Genomic DNA, 20355 nt, shown 5'->3' with positions numbered 1-20355 from the left:
CTTGGCCAGGGAGCAACTCACATGGCGCACCAGACCTCTCTTGACTTGCCCACTGTTCCCCTCAACAGTATATTTCAGTAGATCTGCCTGTTCTGCTCCCCACTCTGTCTCTGGTGAATCCTCTCATCACCCCCCCACCCCTCTGGCCTGCACCTCAGTTCTTGTATGCATAAATAAATAAATCTTTAAAAAAAAACATTAAAAAATGGCTTCCTGTAAATGAAATACTTTAGACTAAGGCAATAAAACATTCCTAACATCTTCTGTCAAATGATAAATGTTATTTGTCAACTCAAGTAGCTCGAGTAGGTCAAACTAACACAATATTTGTCTTAACACAAACACCAGCACAGGACCACATGAAGGGGCTCCTGCTGGCCAGTAATGTCATAATTTGATATATAAAAAAGAAACACACTGATAAATATCCACAAGTTGTAATGAAGAGAGAATATATAATGACAAAGGAAAAAGCCCAAATGAACCAAAACCTCTAACCAAATCAGTAGAATTACTTTATTCTCCAAACTGGTAACAAAGGAAAAAGAATTAAGATACTTATGCCTAAACTATAATTCTTGAAAAAACTTTATTTCTGGGTTAGCAGATAGCTCTAGTTAGTAAGGGAAGATTCCTCATTACCTATCAAAGGAAGGATAAATCAGAGAGTCACCGTTTTGTAGCCCCACTGACATAGTGGTGGCAATGGAACATTCAGAAAAAAAGGTCAATGAGGACATTGACAAAGGCGACAGCAGGAGAATTATCTGAACCCCCAACCTTCTTAGTATACCTCTTAGGTATACTGGGGCAGTCAGACATGTATCACCTGAAATAAGGCAAGAAGTTGGAGCTATGTGTTATTATGTGTTATTCTAGCAAAAAACCCTTGAACATGAATCTAATCATGCCTTGAGAGCTAATTTCCTGTTTATAAGAATTAAAAAAAAATCAAGAAATGATTAATACCACACCATAACAATAAATTGAGAAGATGAGACATTTTTCAGGATAAATAACTTAGATTTTTCAACAAAGACACTGAACTTAAAAGAAAGGGAAATGTCCTACATCAAGAGATCTAAGGTATGTATCAACTAAAGGGAATGTGTAGACTTTGCATCCCTAATTAAACATATTACCTCAATAAGATTTTTGAGACAACTGGGGAATACGGACGGGGATCTAGACGGTACTAAGGAATGACTGTGGGTTTCCTGAGGAGTGACAATAACACTGTAAGCTATATGTTTCGTAGAGAAGTAAATTGAATGCACTTGGAAGAAAGACACAACATTTGGGTTCATTAAATAAAAAAGGAAGAAAACAATTGTGACAAATCTAGACAATCACTGAATACAGAGGATGGGAACAAATGTGTCCCTCAGTCCTCTTTCTAGTTTTGTGCACATTTGAAAATTTACAGACCAAAAAATTTCCTCTGTAAAATGACCCAAGGCTGAGCAAAAGTTTCCAGAAAGAAAAGACTTTTGCTCAGTACTTAGGTCCCCATCATCATAATACCATAATCAAAGACTGCTTTATTGGTATTTCTTTTTTTTTTTTAAAGGAAGTTTCTTTCTTTTTTTAATAAAGATTTATTTATTTATTTATACAAGCACTGGGTATGGTCAGAGACACGGAAGGGTGAGAGAATTCGCCAGAGCCAGAGCGGAGAGTAGAACAGGCAGAGTGATGAAGTACACTGCTGAGGGGAGCAGCGGGTACAGTGGGAGAGGTCTGCGTGCCATGTGGGACCCTCGCCCGGCGGCCAGGGATAGAACCGGTGCTGCAGAGGCTGCGGGCAGCTTCAAAACCCAGCGCTCAACCGCTGCGCCACCAGGGAGGCCCTTTATTGGTATTTCTACCATGATGTGAAGACTAATGTAGTATGTTCACAAACTACTGAAAAACGAAATCTAGGAAAACTACCATAACAGCCTGTTTAAATACAGTGTTTGCAAAAGCTCATGGATTAAATAGCTTTGCAGAGAGAATTTATGAATATTTAACAAATTAAAGTTACAGCTCATTTCCATTTTAAATCTCCAGAAATAGGACAATTGCTGCTGCAAAACTAAATCACCTAAAAAACATGGTTTAAGGTTTTAGCTGGAGGATTACTGCAAAGAAAGGTATTTTAAGCACTCTGATTCCTTAGTTAATATACTACGTTAAAGTCAATTTTCTGCCAAGTCTATTTTACATAAGTCTGCACACATATATATGTATACACTTGTTTGCAAATGGACTGACGCTAGTGACATTCACACTGATTTTTAATTAGTTCCTCTCTGTTTTACTGTTGTGTAGGAATATTACATTATAAATACTAAAAACACTGCAGGTAAAAGTTTTGCTCAAGACCAGAGTGAGAGAAGAGAAAGAGCAAAAGTATCTGAAAAATACAAAAGTTGAGATTAATGATGATTTAAATTTTGGGAGTCAGGAACTCGGGAGTGCACACACAGTGCCTTCCCCCGACATGGGCGGAGCCCACGTCCATGCTCACCAGATGGGCCATAATGCTCAGCTTGTGCAGTGAGGGCTGCCGGTTGAACAGCACCACATCTCCGTCTATAAGGTGTCGCTCCACGATGTCGCCATACTTGAGCTCCTGGGCCATCTTTTCCCTATTTCCGTATTTCAAAAACCTTCACATGAAATGACAAACATGATGCGTGAAAATAGAGCCCTTCACCAAGTTTCGCCCTCTTCATATCAGAATTCAATCTCTAAAACGACATTTCTTTGTATCTAAGGTGCTTCTATGAGCCATCAATTAAACTATGACACACAGATGGTAAGAGCTTAATTTTAGATATGTTAAAGTATGAAAAGGGTGTATCTCAGAATCACAGTATAAAACAACATCCCCCGGTGGGCCCTGTTTGATAAAATCCTCTTGAGACAAAAAGGCACAGGTGGTGAGTTCATTTCACTGTGAAATGAGAGTTGGTAATACAAAGGCCTCAGAAGAAACAAGTACTCTAAAGTAACTAACCAGAGCCCAGGCGACATAGAAAATGATCCCTTTTCATACCCAAATGTGTTTTGTTTACCTAGATCCAGTAACATAAGGCACCAGGGAACAGATGGACACTTCGTATATAGTCAATGATTCAACAGATCAAATAATGCACCTATGCTCCCTGCAATTTAAACAGGTATTTTCCACGTGCTAAAATGGCATAAAAGTTGTATTCTGCACTGCATTATATGTGTGGCTGAGTATGGTGGGTAGATTGGGAAGCACTACCTTTTCATTTGTGTATGTCTCTGCTGAATGAAATTGGCTCCTGGGTGAACTTCGGGACCATTTCGAACCAGTTTCCTCAAAAAGTTGATATTTGCCTTGTTCACCTGCAGGACCACAAACAAACAAACAAACAAACAAACAAACAAACCCCCCCCCCACAAGATACGGTTACGTTTCCATAAGCTAGTACACTCCTGAGCTGTGTCTGAATCTTTCCTTTCCTTCTAAAGGGTGTCAAAGCAAGAGAGGTACTCAATCTGTTGCCTCAGGTCCTAAGTAACTAGGATCATGGGATGACACACAGGAATACAGGTCCAGCCTGAAACAAATCATTCACTTGCTGGGTGACTTGGTCAAGCCCTTTTCCAGGCCTTTGGATTCCCTATCAATAAAATGAATTAGCTGGGCTAATCTCTAAGAAGTCCCAGCAACTTCTGTGACCTTAGAAATGGGTGGGAACTTCATCTACAATGGTTGACCATGGGCTTCAAAAGTGATCGGCCCCACAGGCAGTGGTCTGCATCGCTGTGCTCTGAACCTCTTGGACAATATCATCCCAGAGAAGGAAACTCTAGTTCATTAGTACCTCAACTGAGGATGCTTTACACAGGCTTTATCTGCGCATCTATGATCCAGGTTATAAATCTTGAGGGCAAAGCAAAAGCCAATCAGGATCTTTGTTATCAGGTCTTGTAGTTGTCTACACCTCAGTTACAAAAATGTACTGTACATACAAAAATGTACTGTAAATACTGTAAATTTGGTATTCCTAATGAGTGTACATTGATTGTACAGTGGTGCACTATTCTGGTGATGCATCAATAGCCTGAAAACATTTAGTCTTTGATTTAGTAGTTCTGAAAATTTAAAAACGATATCCACACCAAGAAAATTGACTAGTCAAAAAATGGGCAGAAGAGCTAAAAAGAAACTTCTCTGAAGAGGAAATGCAAATGGCCAACAGACATATGAAAAAATGTTCAACATCACTTGTAATCAGGGAAATGCAAATCAAAACTACCATGAGATACCATCTCACACCAGTGAGAATGGCACATATTAAAAAAACTAGCAACAACAAATGTTGGCGAGGGTGTGGAGAAAAAGGAACTCTTCTGCACTGTTGGTGGGAGTGCAAACTGGTCCAACCACTGTGGAGAGCTGTGTGGAGATTTCTGGACCTACTAAACATAGAGCTTCCATATGATCCAGCAATTCCACTCCTAGGTATTTACCCAAAGGACACAGAAACATCAATTCCAAAGAACACCTGCACCCCTATGTTTATAGCAGCACTGTTTACAATAGCTAAGCTTTGGAAACAGCCCAAATGCCCAAAAATAGATGACTGGATCAAGAAAATGTGGTACATATACACCATGGAATATTACTCAGCATTCAAAAAAGATAAACACATGCAATTTGCAGCAACATGGATGGCGTTGGAAGGGATCATGCTCAGCGAAATAAGCCAAAAAGAAAAAGAAAAATACCGGATGGTCTCATTCATAGCAGGAATCTAGAAAACTTAAATAAGGGACCAGGAAAATGAATAACTATAAGAAAGTGAAAATCAAAATCAACAAAAAACTATGAACCAGAGACACTTTTTGGGGGGCGGGAGGGGAGGGATTGGGGTCAGAATGGGGCGTTTGCAATTGTATGGGGGAATATAAAAATAAAATTTATTATTTAAAAAAAAAATAACTAAAATTCTAAATAAATAACTAAAATAATAAAAAAAAAAAAAAAAAAAAAGAAAGAAAATTGACTAGGGATAGTATTTACCTTAAAGCATGAACTATAAATTGACACAGAAAGAGATCTAAGATGCTATATAACAGCATATTTAATGTACACAGGAGCATACACATGTAAAGACAAACACAACTGTGGTGGTACATAGTGTAGCTCTTATACGTGGTAATAAATGTATGAAACTCACACAACCTAAACTGCGGGTTGGGTGGGTAACTAGGGACTCCCCACTATCTATTGTTTGGAATCTCAAAATATATAAATGGATTCAAACAAAGACTTGAGTAGCTGAATGCTACTTACCTTCTCAGGGAAAGTAAGAATTTTTGCCACGTGAACTGGCACAGCTACCTCATCAATTCGGAGGTTGGGGTCAGGTGAGATGACTGTTCTGCCAGAAAAATCCACTCTCTTTCCCGACAAATTGCCTCTAAATCGACCTAAATAGGTAAAAATATGTCATTGGTCTCCCTGGCACAGAATGTGCTTGTTGGGGGGTGGGGAGGGTGATAATATGACCAGGTAGAGAAGGTAAGTCTGTGATGACCAACAAAATAGGCTGGACATATACTCCACAAAAGATAACAAAGGCAGCAGACTGTCACCCGGACACTTTGCTAGAAACATACCCTGTTTTCCCTTCAGGCGCTGGACGAAACCTCTGGTCCATTTCTTGGGTGCCATATTGAGGGGAATGCCAGAGAGTTCACTGTTAATGTACAGAGCACATTGCAGCTGTAGGAAATCCCAGTCCTCCATGATCATCTGGGTCTTAGCGCCTGAAATCCGATGCTAAAAATGAAAACAAGCCTGTTCAATTGGGATTATCTTAATCAGAATATTTACAGAAACATGCTCTATATCTTGGGACTTAGAAATGCTAATGCGAAGCACTGACCTTTTTAATGACGTCATTTAGGAAAATAATTTCTGTCAGTTTCATTGTAAGATCATCTTCGTTGGTGCCAGACTTCAAATCACTCACGACAGAGGGTCTGATGCACAAAGGAGGCACTAACAGTCTTGTGAGAATCAAATCAGAAGGTTTTCCAGCTTCTGGATTCATCAGAAGCAGAGGGACATCTTCAGCTGGGATTCTTTTAAATAAATTCAAAACTATTAAGGGATTCAAGTTTTCCTATGGATAAAGGGAGGAAAATGGACATGTTAATTTTCCATGTTGGTGAAGGATTACTTCTCTTTGTTCTCTAATGTATCCACCTCTTTTTTTTTTTTAAAGATTTATTCATTTATGCGTACAAGAGCTGGGGTACAGGCCAGAGATGCGAGGGGTGAGAGGATTCACCAGAGACAGAGTAGGGAACAGAACAGGCAGACTGACCAAAGCACACTGCTGAAGGGAGCAGCAGGCAAGTCAGGAGAGGTCTGCTGCACCATGTGGGTAGCTCCCTGGCTGGCCTGGGATGGAACTCATGCTGCAGAGGCTGCGGATTGCTTCATAGTGCAGTGCTTAACCCCTTGCACCACCAGGGAGGCCCTGTATCCATCTCTTAACTCAGAGTAAGTACAAGAGATTAAGAGAGATGTTTGTTGATACCATGCTACATTGTAAGAGCCTTAAAAATGTGCATACCTTTTGTTCTGATTATTTAAGCCAACCATTTCATTTCTCACAATTATTCCAAAGGATATCATTTTAGAAATAGACAAAAAGATTCAGCTACAGGATATTCACTAAAACTGTTCTTAGCAAAACCTTGGAAAAAGCCCAAAAGATTTTTACATAGCTTTGGAAACAGGCTAGATAAAATCATGGCACACCCATACACGGAAAACTATGAAGCCATTAAAAAAAGATGACACCCTAGAAGTGTAGTTTACCATGAAAAGCATTCATAAAATCTTGTTAAATAAAATGAGCAAGTGTATCATTTTGGGGAAAATGTACATCTGCATGGAGAAGAGAAAATAGAAGAGTTTGCCAAGGTCTTAAAATGGTGAGCTGAATTATAATCCCTTGCTTCTTTTTTTTTTTACAGTAAAGCTTTCCGTAATGAACTTACATTGTCTTTGTATTAACTTCACTTAATACAAGTATATTATTCATAACATAAGAACTATGAAAATTATCAGAGATAGTCAAGATCCAAGAACAGCAGAGATACAGATAGAGTGGGGCTCATTTGATACAAGGCAGAATATCTTCACCACCAAAGCTCTCTAGTGATAGAGTACGGGCTACCTTGGGTGGTGCTGAGAGAACATGGCTGAAAGGGTGTCAGACAGGGCAACCAGTCACACCGTCTGCTGGGGACATCGGGAAGGCATGTCTAACTTCTATGGAGAGATTCTTAATCTGTTGGTCCACCAGACACTGAATTTGATTTGAAATGGAGGGTGGATATACATCAGCCTTCTGTGGAACAGTTCAGAGTTTCTGTCCAATTTCTAAAGGGGTCTGTGACTCAGAAAAGGTCAAAAACTATTGCTCAAGGGTTTCTTTCAACCCAGTTACGCTGGGCTGCCCATGGAGATGCGGGATTCCAAACTAAATGTGCTGGTAATCTGTCAAAACTCAGATCATCCTGAGATTAATGGGCTATTATAAGGCAATATGCCCACTGTCCACTTGCTGCCCTCTCTCTAAAAGGCAAATGTGGGCCTCCCCGGTGGCACAGTGGTTAAGCGCTGGGCTGCGAAGCTGCCCGCAGCCTCTGCAGCACCGGTTGGATCCCCGACCAGCCAGCGAGGGTCCCTCCTGCCGTGACCACTGCTCCCCTCAGCAGTGTACTTCGTCAGTCTGCCTGTTCTGCTTTCCGCTCTGGCTCTGGTGAATTCTCTCACCCTCCCGCGCTTCTGACTGTACCCAGTGCTTGTATAAATAAATAAATAAATAAATCTTTAAAAAAAAAAAAAAAAAAAGGCAAACGTAACTCAATAATGCTTTGTTCATGTAGGGGGATAAGGAATCCTCTCTGAGGAAGGGGAGCCCGGAATTAGGCAAATAGTGAACTAATGTTTTGCCCTTTGCCCCCCTTCTCCAGGTGGTATAAGAACTAGGACAAGCTGATGATCTCCGTGACCTGCTCTTGCTCCAACTACCACAACAGGCATCAAACAGGACCTCAGGAAAATGGATCTTTTTATATAGACAAAGCTTAAGCAGAAGAAACCAGCAAGAGGGAACACAAGTAACATATGAGACGCAATGTACATGTGGTTGAGTGAAAGACCCAGACAGCACAGGTGGGTGCATGGAAAGGAGCTAAGGGGCACTCTGGCTGGGAGAAGGGAGCTGTGGCTGCACTAAGCTGAAGGGACACTGAGCATAGCACACGAGCATAAGTGGGGTGAAAGTTCATCTACACTTATCACAACAATGACAGAACAATGTAACCACAACTGCACTGGGTGACATGCTGTAAGCACTTGCTATGTGTCAGGCACTGTGCTAAGCATTTTATTCGGATTTCATCTCTTGATCCTCAAAGAAATCCTAAAGCAGAAACTCTTGTCATCTCAGGTTAATTTTTTAGGAAAATGATGTTGATACTGGTTCACATGTCTAAAGTCATAGAACTAAAGACTGGCTGGGCTCTTAAGCAGCACCCTGAACCACCTCTAGGGTGTCAACCTAGGTAAAATGGACTGTGGGGGTGAGGGAGTTAGTGGCAGTGAGGGGAGTGAGGCCTTAGGTAAGTGATTCTAAAGAGGGGGCATCCCCACTTTAAAGTGCCTCCTGGGGGCCTCTGTGGTGGCGCAAGGGTTTAAGACGCAGCCTGTGAAGCTGTCCGCAGCCTCTGCAGCACAAGTTCGATTCCTGGCCAGCCAGGGAGCAACCCACATGGTGCAGCAGACTTGTCCTGTCTCGCCTGCTGCTCCCCTCAGCAATGTATTTCAGTCTGTCTGTCTGTTCCGCTCCCCACTCTGTCTCTGGTGAATCTTCTCACCCCACCCCCACCTCTGGCCTTGTACCCCAGCTCTTATATGTATAAATAAATAAATTTTTAAAAAAAATAATAAAGTGCCTCCTGGGCTGAATCATTGAGGAGACCAGTTATCTCCCAGGCCCTAGAGAAGAATCACTGCTACTCTGGAGTGTGTGGCAGAGAAGCAACACTTGGCAAGCAAAGATAGTGGCTAAAGGTTTCTAGGCAGAGGAAAAATGACAGTGAGCTGTCAGAAGGCTGATATGGGAGCAGCAGCATGGGTACAGAGGAGACCTCAAGTCAAGGCCCATACAAGAAAGCCACGGAATGCCTCACACTCCCTGATGATGGCTCCCTTTCACAGCCGTAGGAGGCCAAGGTTGACCTCCCCTGCCTGCCCCTTGACTTCCTCTGTGGTAGCTTAGTTTTAACTGCCCTGAAATCATCTCTATGTGAATGAATTGCTGTGACACACCACCCTGTTTCCACAGCTACCATTTTCCTGATGCCCATGCACGAGCAGTACTCACCTCTGATTGTGCTTTTCTCATGACCCCTCCACAGAGGTTGGTCATCTACTCCTGTCCGTTCTTATAGCATGCAGTGACTTTGGCCCCTGGCTCTGCTATCCCCAGGTTCAGGGTCTATTTTCTTTTTTAATCAAGGCATTATTTACATAAATTGCACAAATCTTCAAGAGATTGATAATTTTTTACATGGATACATCTGCAGTCACATACCACCATTAAATTCAAGATAGAAAATGTTTCTATTTCTCCAATAACTACCCTGGCACCCCTTTCCAGCCAGCAGAAGTCCTTACTCTTGCAGTAACTGCAATGCTGATATCAATCACCACAGATCAGTCTGGCCTGTTCTTGGACTTGAGCTAAACAGAATCACATGCTTTGTACTCTTTGGTATAAAGTGTCTTTCTCTCAGCAGGATTTGAGGTTCAGCCAGGCTACATGTGTCAGGAGTTCATTTCTTTCCTTGCAGGACAGTATTCCATCATGTGAATCTATGACAATTTGTTCATTCTGTTGACAGGTATCAAGGTTGTTTCCAATGTTGGTGTGTATCAGCAGAGCTGCAATAAATATTCCTGTACAAATGTATCTGTGGATATATGCATTCAGCCCTTTTAGGTACAGACCTAAGAGTTAAATTGCTGAGTCACATACTAGGTATAAACTTAACCTTGTAAGAGACCACGGCACAGAATGGGGGTAATATCTTACATTGCTGCCATCCATGTAGAAGCGGGTAAGTTACTTCAAAGCATTTCTAGCATAGCTTGTGTTTTCTTATAGTTTATCTTTCTGGGGGAGGTGGTGTGTGTATAGTTTTAGTCAGCATTTTCCTGATGACTAATAACACACAACAACTCTTCATTTATTTATTGGCCATCCTAAATATATCCTTTGGTAAAGTTCCCATTTAAGTTTTTTCCCTACTTTTAAAAATTGGGTTTTTAAATTCTTGTTAATTTATAAGAATTGTTTCCTATATTATGGACAGCACAATGCTTTGTCAGATATATTAATTGTCACTATTTTCTCCTTGCCTGTGGTCTGCCTTTTCACTTGCATAATGGTGTCTTTTGATGAGCACACTCTTAAGATCTTACTATTTACGTGCAACATAGTATTAGTAAATATCCCAACTACAAAATCCTACAAATAATAAATGAACACAATAAGATTGCAGACTACAAAGTAAATATTCAAAAACCTGTAGCACTTATATACACAATGAACTAGCAGAAAGAGAAATAATCCACATATAACCACATAAAAGAATAAAATATAGAGGAATAAATTTATCCAAAGAGTTAAAAGATCTGTACATTGACAACTTTAAGACATTGTTGAAAGAAACAGAAGACTCTAAGAAATGGAAAGATATTTTATGCTCATGGATTGGAAGAACTAACACTGTTAAAAGGCTCATATTACTTAAAACAATACACAGATTCAATACCCCTTTCAAAATTCCAATGGCTTTCTTCACAGGAATAGAAAAAAAATTCTAAAAGTTATTTGGGACCATAAAAGACCCCAAAAGGTCAAAGCAAATATGAGGAAAAAAAAAAAAACAAAAACAGGCATTATCCACCCAACTTCAAACTATACCACAAAGCTATAGTAATAAAACTGCATATTGGAATAAAAATAAACACACACAGATCAATGGAATGAAACATGGAAATAAGCCCAATCATATACAAACAAGTAATTTATGATAAAGAAGTCAGGAGCTTACTATGGAGAAAGGAAATTCTTTTTAAAAAATGGTATTAGGAAAATTGGACACCCATATGCAAAATAATGAAACTACACCACTTCCTAACATCATATACAAAAATGAATCCAAAATGTATTACAGATTGGAATTTAAAACCTGAAATCCTAAGATATATGAAAGAACACAGAAAGCACTAAATTCTTCAACATTAGTCTTAGTGATGTCTTTGTGGACTTGTCTCTAATGGCTAGGGAGACAAAAGCAAAAACAAATGCAATTACATTTGTAATTGCAAACTAAAAGCTTCTGTACAGAGAAAGAAACCATCATCAAAATAAAAAGGCAACCTACTAAATGGGACAAGGTACTCTCAAACCATACGTCCAAAAAGGAGTCAATATCCAAAATGTATAAAGAATGCATGCAACCCAATCTCAAAAATAAGCCCACAACAACCTTATTAAAAAATGGGCAGAGCATCTTAAAGAACATTTCTCCTAAGAAGACATACCGATGGCCAGCAGGCACATGGAAAGATGTTCATCATCGCTTTCATTAGGCAAATACAAATCAATATCACACTGAGATCACCTTTCTTGTGAGAATGGCTACTCTCAATGTACTGTGGAATACAGTATGTAGAGTTCTCAAAACTCAAAAACTAGTAGAAATTTCTGGTTTTTCCATTTTTGTTTAATTATCAGAAAAATATGAAAACACTAATTTGAAAAGATCTATACACCCTTATGCTCACTGCAGCACTATTTACAACAGTCAAGGTCTGGAAACAACCTAAGTGCCCATCGACGGATGAATGGATCAAGATGTGCTACATGCGCACAGTGGAATACTACTCAGCTATAATAAAGATGAAATCTTGTCACTTGTACCAACATTGATGGACCCAGAGAGTAATATATTAAGTCAGATGAACAAAAACAAATACCGCATAATTTCACTCATATGGAAGATAAACAAAACAAAATCTCTTAGTTTATGAGAATGAAATAGTGGTTACCAGAAGGTAAGGGGAAGGAGGGTGGATGAACTGGATAAAGGGTGTCAACAGTATGGTGGTAGATGGAAAGTGGACTTTTGATGGGGATCATAAGGTGGCATGTATGATGTTGAATTATAATTCTGTATCCTTGAACCTCTATAATGTCATAAACCAAAGTTACTTCAATAAAATGTTTAAAAAAGTTATACCATTTACTCACTGAGTTCCTTTCCTGCTCAAAACCTTCCAATGCTACCTCCTAATGGTGTTGTGAGGATTATATGAGGTAATTCATGTAAAGAACCTGGAGCAGGGCCTGTACACAACAAGTCAGCAAACACAAAGTGCTTTTTCTAACATTCTCGGGGGTTTTTAAGAGTCTCAGCTTCAGAATGAGCCAAGACACTGCTCCCTGGACACACCAAGCTCACTGCTCTAGACTCCTCCAATCCTATTCAAGTTTAAGGGTGAGATCAAACCATACCTTTCCTCCTCTTCCCTGACCAAATCCCAAGAGACATCTTTGTTATTCATGTGACAACCAGCACCGTGCCCTGTCATATTAATCTTTCCACAGATTAATGGCCTATGACACATCTAAATAAATAGTGGGGGGCCTCTCTGGTAGTGCAGACGGTTGAGCGCAGCACTGTGAAGCTGTCCCACAGCCTCTGCAGTGCCAGTTCGATCCCCGCCGGCCTGGGAGAAACTTACATAGCGAGCAGACCTCTCCTGTCTCGTCTGCTGCTCCCCTCAGCAGTGTATTTCGTCAGTCTGCCTGTTCTGTTCCCTACTCTGTCTCTGGTGAATCCTCTCACCCTCCCGCGCCTCTGGCCTATATACCCTGGTTCTTGTATAAATAAAATAAATCTTTAAAAAAAAAAATAGTTAAAAATAAATAAATAATGGGGAATCCTTGAAAGCAGACCCACTGTCTTGCAGTACCTGAAGTTCCTCTACAGGTCTGACAGAATTGGGTACTCGGTAGTTACTCAACTAACTTGTTAATTTAATATACTACTGATTCTAGACAGTATTATGTGAATTAAGTATGAATCAAATTCAGAGCATTACAAAACAAGACACTTTATAAAATTCTTAGTTAAGGGCCTCCCTGGTGGCACAGAGGTTAGGTACCGCACTATGAAGCAATCCGTAGCCTCTGCAGCATGAGTTTGATCCCCGGCCGGCCAGGGAGCAACCCACATGGTGAGGCAGACCTCTCCTGTCTCAACCGCTGCTCCCCTCAGCAGTGTATTTCTGTCAGTCTGCCTGTTCTGTTCCCTGCTCTGTCTCTGGTGAATCCTCTCAACCCCTGCATCTCTGGCCTGTACCCCAGTTCTTGTATGCATAAATAAATAAATCTTTAAAAAAAAGGGTGTGCATATCAGAGAGGGAAGGAGCGAATGTGTGGGGGACACAAGGGGAGGCAGCCAGACAGTGGTATGTGTTTTTCAGGCTCACCTGTGCCCTTCCCAGCAGGGGCTCTACTTCCTTGTTATGCTCGATGGCAGTTTCGAAAGACTGAAGGAAACTGGATACAATAGGATCCACCACTTTTTTGTTCGTCTTGTATTTCTCATGAATGATTTTCAGCAATCCACATTTTTTCACAGTACCTATAAGAGTTAATTTATTGATCAAGGTTGGAAAAATTAGCTTCTTGGTTAGTCTGGCTCGAGGTTGCAGTACAGTTAATGAGATAACTAAAATTGCTATAACAACAAAAGAGAGCTCTTCCTAATAGCCCATCCGTTGTTGGGCTGTAAAGTATAATTTGTAAAAAAAAATGACATGAAAATATTGCCTTAAAAACAAATAAACAGGAGAGAGGAAAGGGAAAGGGCTCTCACTGAGCTCCTTCCATGTCCTGCTTCTGCTCACCATTAAAAGCACCGCAGTGATGGCAAATATTTTTTTTCCGGCACTTATCAGAGATTTTTTTCTTCAGTCCTCGCTTCTGGAGGTAGGTTAGGCCAGGCCGCTTTAGATAATCCAGAAACTGTTTCTTCTCCTCCTGGGACAGCATGATGTGGCAGCAAGTCTTGCAGATCATCTTTTAAAAATTCAATGCAACAGTCAAATGGATAATTCTACCCAGGTTTTTGTTTTAACATGCTATCCGCCCACACAGGGGCACTTAACCAAGTGACCACATCTACCCATCTCCCTGAAGACACGCAGAGAGGTGGCCCTTGTTCCCCAGAAAGCCTTGTTCCCCAGAGCTGCTTGCTAACATTTTGGTTAACTTTTACATTTTTTTCTTTGTGCCATTCTGTATTGCTTGACTTATTATTTTTTGCAATCTGTAACTACCACCTACTCAAAAAAACACACCAAAAACCAAGGAGTAAAGAATCTTTAAACAATTTATCATAAAATAGAAAAATTATGTTTTAATAAAAACAGTTCCCCTAGATGCACCCCCCACTACCCACAATTCCAATGTTCCTGATCAGTAACTCCCAGATTTATGCCTTGGAAATGAACAGATACGTGCTTACCTGTAAGATGCCTATAACGGCTCTGAAGTAGCCCACGTGAAAACATGGCAATTCCAAGTCGATGTATCCATAGTGGCCCAGACAATCAGCCAAGTTCTTCCCACAGGTTTCACATGGACGGTCCTTCTCGCTTGTACCCTTTGGACAGAAACACAACCAACATCAATGGAAACCAGTGAAGCAGAGTGGGATCAGTGCTCACTCAGTAAGAATCACATAGGAAGCTGCAGTTACATGCATCACATGCATCTGATGGAAGGCAGGAGTCCTGGACTTGGCAGAGATGTGTAGGGGGAAGGGGCTGAGGGAAAGACCCTCTGGCCTCCTCTTACTTGATAAGTCAGCAGTTTCATCAGCCAATCAAAACCTAAGCACTGGGAAGGGGTCTTACCATCCTGTGGTCAAGCACCCCGTACAGCAAGGGGGCGTGGTTGTTGTCCTGGCTGTACAGGTTCTTACTCACAACCTGGATGTGTGCCTGCTGGCGCATCTCCTCGGCAGACTTCATTCCAAAACAGATGTGACTTCTAGAATGGATTAGAAATGGGAGCAAATACATCAACACCACTTACCAAAAATACTGATTATATACACATATGTGACCCACCACAGCCAACTTATCCTAATTCCACAGGTCCTGCTCCACCATTATCAAATATATTCAAACCTATCTCATTTTTCCTGGTTAAATATCTCTCGATTCTGCTAGAATCCAGTTTCTACCCTCAGTATCACTATGAATGGTTCTCACCAAGGTCAATGAATCCACTTGCTTGCCACTAAATCTAATTAGAATTTTCTCATTTTATGTCCCTGTAGCATTGGCAGTTACAACCACACCCCTTACCTGGAAATACTTTCTTCTCTTGGCTTTAGTGACATAATTTACTCCGAGATCTCCCCCCTCCCCATTGTTCCTTCTGTGATCTCTTCTCACATTGCTATCCCTTAAACACTGGCCTCTCTACCAGCATTAAACCTTTACCTAACTGTCTTTTTTTCATTCTTCACTTTCCTCCTGATTTTTAACTCATGTTACACAAATTTATGCTGATGTTTGTCTAATCTCTATCTGTAGACTAGTTGCTTCTATTCAACTGCAGACCCTATAGCCACCTCCTCCCAACAGCTACACTTAGATATACCACAAGCACTTCAGACTTGTCACAGTCAGCATCAGGACCTAACATGATTTCTCCTAAATCTATTCTCATTCATTTTGCCAACAAACTGGGAATATGCTATCCCAAGACATCATACCAAGGGGTTGAGGCTATAGATTAAACAGACAAGTTTCTGCTAACACGGGGCTCACAGTTCATAGCGGGCAAGACAAATAGATATACAAAAGTGAGTCTGCAGAAAATGAACATGATGGGCAGTGGTTGTGAAAGAGTTTGAGGAACTATTGTTGTGTGGTAAGAAAGTCTGTTTACATGTCAGATCCACATGTAAACTGAATTGTAATGAGCGGGAACCAGCCATAAAATGATCAGGAAGTTGACAATTTGAAGCAAAGATAAACAGAAAGGATCCTATGGCCAGCATGAACCTGGTATTTTCAAGGCATCAAATGAAACCAATGTAGCAGAGCAGAGCTAATGGTCGAGATGAAGTCAGTGAGATTTGCAGGGGGCCAGGTCTAGTAGGGCTTGCACACTTTGGTAGAGAATTGAAATGTTAGTGCCAAGGAAAGCCGCTAGAGGATTTTAAGCTGAAGAGGCAGGGAACTCATCTGCATCTCAACAGAACCACCTGGGAAGCTTTGTGAGACTACATTACATCTGAATACGGACAGGTGTCAGGGTGGGTACAGGACCCTAGATGGATAATGAGAGTAGACTTGGGTGGATTCAGGTAAGACTTAAGTTCCCCATTCCAGTGAAAGACTACCATCTATATAGTTATTCAAGCAAGAAATTCGGTGTCAGTCTCATTTTTCTCTTACTCTCATTTCTGCCAATCTTGTGAATTTTATACCCCAACATCTCTGAAATTCACTTTTCTCCAATGACTACCAGCCTCGTGCAGGCTTCTGCCTGGATCCCTGCCACCTGGTGGCACCTTGTTACCTTTAATTCTATTTCTTCAGGACCAAAAGAGTTTCCAGAAGAACTCTTATCAAGGCACTCCCCACCTCCTATCTCTTCCAAGGGTGGCTCGCAAGAGGACTCCTGAACAATTTCAAATTTCTTGCTTCCTTCTCAACACTCACACTTTCTCCTTCCAGTATATTCCTTGAATTAGGCCTATTTGGTTTGCTCTCTTCTGCCTAAATCCTTTTTTGCCTACTCTTGTCCTTGCACTTGTCATTCCCAAAGTTGATTTGTGTACCTTCTTCAACCGGCAAAAGCAGTGAGTCATAGTCATGTTGTATCTCTAATATCCATCACAGGGCCTAGCAACAGTACGCTCCTCAGATTCTACTGCAAGAACCACTTTTGCATTTTTCTACCAGAAGGTCTGAGTAGACACTAAAGCCTAATAAATAAGCTCTGAAAGGGAAGGCCTAGAATAACTGGCTTACTTCTGAGACTGCCATCCACCTGCCTGTGCTACAACTTTCTAGCTGGCAACTTCATTTTTCTGGCACCAAATGTCTCCCGGTCATGTGCTCTGCAGCAAAACCAGAATTAGACACGGTCCCCGCCCCTGCCTGCTCCCCACGCTGCTAAGGCAAAAGATTCACTGGAAAAACAGGGTCATCGTTTGATCTCTGGAGACCTGGAGTTTGGGCCCAAGGTACTTGCATCGCCAAGGTTCACCCCACATCCCGCTTTCTCCGCCCAAGTCCAGGGCTGAAACGCCTCTGCGTTTATGTGAAAAAACAAAACCACAAATATATATTTATGCACATAAATTGCATTGCAGAATCAACATTCTTTAACCTATCCTAATACGACCTCTGACGACGCCTTCAGCTGACTTCTAGCCCTTCCCTTCCAACTGACCCTCACTTCTGACCCCTGGAGACTGGGGAACCCTGACCTCGGACTTCTCCCCACCCCCGATTTCTTCGCCCTAAAGTCACTTGCTCCAGCTCACATTTTCTTGGCCACATCCGTCTCCCGGAACTGCTCCTTCACCATGGTGACGGCTGTCGGGGGGCCCTCTTCCAGAACCGGGGAGCGGGGCTAGAGAAACCGTGCACCCCGCACCTCGCAGGGGTGCTGCCTGGCTCGTTGCTAACACACCCCGGCTTCCTCTCCGCTGCTGCACGGCGCTCCCACGTGTCCGCCCCTGCTTCCGCCGCTCGCCGGCCCTTCTGTCTAGAGGGGCCTGCGCACGCCGCTTTTTGCCGTCTCCCTACACCGCCACCTGGTGGCACCTTGTTGGAACTGCGCCGAGGCCACCACTGAAGAATTTTTGATTCTTTTCTCCAGCGAAAGGGCAACTGCTTGCCTTAACTTTTAGACAACCAGAGAATCAAAAATTGCATATAATGAAAAATCGTCATTGTCAGAATCATCAATACCACCTTAATTAAGAGCTTCTTATTATTTAAGGAAACATGGAGGCTAAAGTCAACCGGCTCAATGACAGAGGGTGCCATCTGATAAACACAGAAAATAAGACAGAAAACACGGTCGCACGTGTACCTCCTGTCCACACAGTTATTTTAAAACTAAAAAAGAGAATTAAACTTATATTCTTGATTCCTAAACTTATATTCTTGATTACCAAAAAAAGCTGTAAAGCTGACAGTTTAAAGTGAGTCACAATGAGGTAGGGAAATAAGATGATAGGAAGTTAATTAAGATTGAAAAGAGAGGGCCTCCCTAGTGGCGCTAGGGGTTAAGACGCAACCTATGAAGCTATCCACAGCCACTGCAGCACCACTTCGATCCCTGGCCAGGAAGCTACCCACATGGCACAGCAGACTCTCCTGTCTCACCTGCTGCTCCCCTCAGCAGTGTTTTTGGTCTGCCTGTTCTGTTCCCCACTCTGTCTCTGGTGAATCCTCTCACCCCCCACACCTCTGGCCTGTACCCCAGCTATTGTTTGCATAAATAAATCAATCTTTAAAAAAAAAGATTAAAGAGAGAGTGCACAGGCCCATTGTAAAACCCATCACTGCCCCAGTGCCCAGTGGCTTGAGATGCCAGAAATAAACTAGAGATAAGCTGACAGCAATAAATACTCCAGCGGACCCTCATGGCAGGCAAGACCCCTGCCCCTGGCAGTAAATCCTAGTACAACTCACCCAGCAGAAGAGACCCGCTGCCCTCCACCCTCAAGCCAAAAAACTCTGGCAGTAGCCTAACCCTATAAAGACCAGCGCTCCCATTTTGGGGTGTGACTCTTGGCCTGCAGAATTGTCACCTCAGGGACTTTCAATAAAGCCCACTTTTGTCTGATACTCTTGGCCTCCTTTCTTTTCTAACAAATATCATTTGTGTATTGAGGATCTAAATTGCTTGCCTACACTCTGTGACAACTCATGCGAGGTGATCCGAGTGTGATATCATTAGTGCATGAGACTAACAAAGAAATCACACTACCACAGTGTTACATAACCTGAAACTTCTTTACTATTTGTGAAAAACTGTGAATAGAACCCAATAAAGTCATTCCACACCTTTGAATTTGAAGAAGGGATGCTATGCCATTTTCACTTATTATTGATTCACGCTAGGAAAACTCAATTGTCATAGACAAAAAGCAAGCAAATCGGATGTTACAACCCTCATTCAGCAGCTGATCACTTAATATATCTTTGGAGTAATGTTGACAATACTATGTAAACAAGATTTGATGAGTGACTTATCATTAGAGATTAAGAGCAAAGGTTGTGGAATCAAAGTGTCTCCATGGGTATCATCACCACTGAAATACTGTGTGATCTTGGGAAAGATAATGAACCACACTGTGTCTTTGTTACCCTGATGCAAAAGGGGTAAGTAATTGACACACCGTTTCTTAGATTTGTTTGAAGTTTGAGTTGCAAAATGAAGATAAAATTAGAATGTAGGCTCATTACAATCACTCAATGCATATTAACTGTTCATATTCTGAGGGAAACAGGAAAGCTGCCCTCAAAGTCTGTACCATTGTCTCATGGTCCATACTAACATCCAGCAAGTTTTTTCATAATGTCTATCTTTGAACATGCATACTTAAGTTCTTTACATGTCTGTTTCACTTTAAACAACCGACAAACTTTTGGATCAATGAGCTTGTAAAAGTTCGTTTTTTGTAAGGGCTGAGTTGCCAAACCAAAAAAAAAAATTAAAGTTTTAACGTTTTTAATCAAAAGTATCACCAGGGAATCTAAAATACTTGGAATACATTAAAACAGTTGAGTATCTTAAACAACAAAATTTTTTTTTTAAAGATTTATTTATTTATGCATACAAGAGCTGGGGTATAGACCAGAGATGCGGGGAGGGGGGGGGCGGGGCGAGAGGATTCACCAGAGACAGGGGGAACAGAACAGGCAGACTGACTGAAATACACTGCTGAGGGGAGCAGCGGGCGACACAGGACAGGTCTGCTGTGCCATGTGGGTTGCTCCCTGGCCGGCAGGGAATCAAACTCGTGCCGCAGAGACTTCGGATTGCTTCGTAGCTTAACCCCTTGCACCACCAGGGAGGCCCTGAAACAACACAAGTTTAAGTAAGGTTTTCTGCAGTTTCCCTAGCTGTAAAATGAGGAGTCTGGTGAAGCCTCCTAAAATGTTTTTCAGCCTTAATACTT

General features: G+C 41.6%; 1 protein-coding gene across 1 annotated transcript in view; it reads right to left on the bottom strand.

The window, feature by feature from the left end:
* The window catches only part of POLR3A (RNA polymerase III subunit A), a 50012-nt gene extending 32106 nt beyond the window's left edge, over window positions 1–17906 (bottom strand). Inside the window, exons 1-10 of the mRNA XM_037495614.1 lie at window positions 17704–17906; window positions 15050–15185; window positions 14659–14796; window positions 14039–14210; window positions 13619–13773; window positions 5916–6155; window positions 5647–5809; window positions 5321–5457; window positions 3260–3363; window positions 2513–2654 (exon numbers count right to left, since the gene is read on the bottom strand). Of these exons, the coding sequence (XP_037351511.1) occupies window positions 2513–2654; window positions 3260–3363; window positions 5321–5457; window positions 5647–5809; window positions 5916–6155; window positions 13619–13773; window positions 14039–14210; window positions 14659–14796; window positions 15050–15185; window positions 17704–17747 (1431 nt within the window). The 5' untranslated portion in view covers window positions 17748–17906. The remainder of the gene's footprint in view (window positions 1–2512; window positions 2655–3259; window positions 3364–5320; window positions 5458–5646; window positions 5810–5915; window positions 6156–13618; window positions 13774–14038; window positions 14211–14658; window positions 14797–15049; window positions 15186–17703) is intronic.
* Window positions 17907–20355: the final 2449 nt, after the last annotated feature.

This window comes from Talpa occidentalis, unplaced genomic scaffold (assembly GCF_014898055.3).
Source record: "Talpa occidentalis isolate TD23 unplaced genomic scaffold, MPIMG_talOcc4v2.1 talOcc4.8, whole genome shotgun sequence".
Taxonomy (NCBI): Eukaryota; Metazoa; Chordata; class Mammalia; order Eulipotyphla; family Talpidae; genus Talpa; species Talpa occidentalis.
Note: the sequence above shows the minus strand (reverse complement) of the source record. Positions and strands in the feature narration are given on the sequence as shown.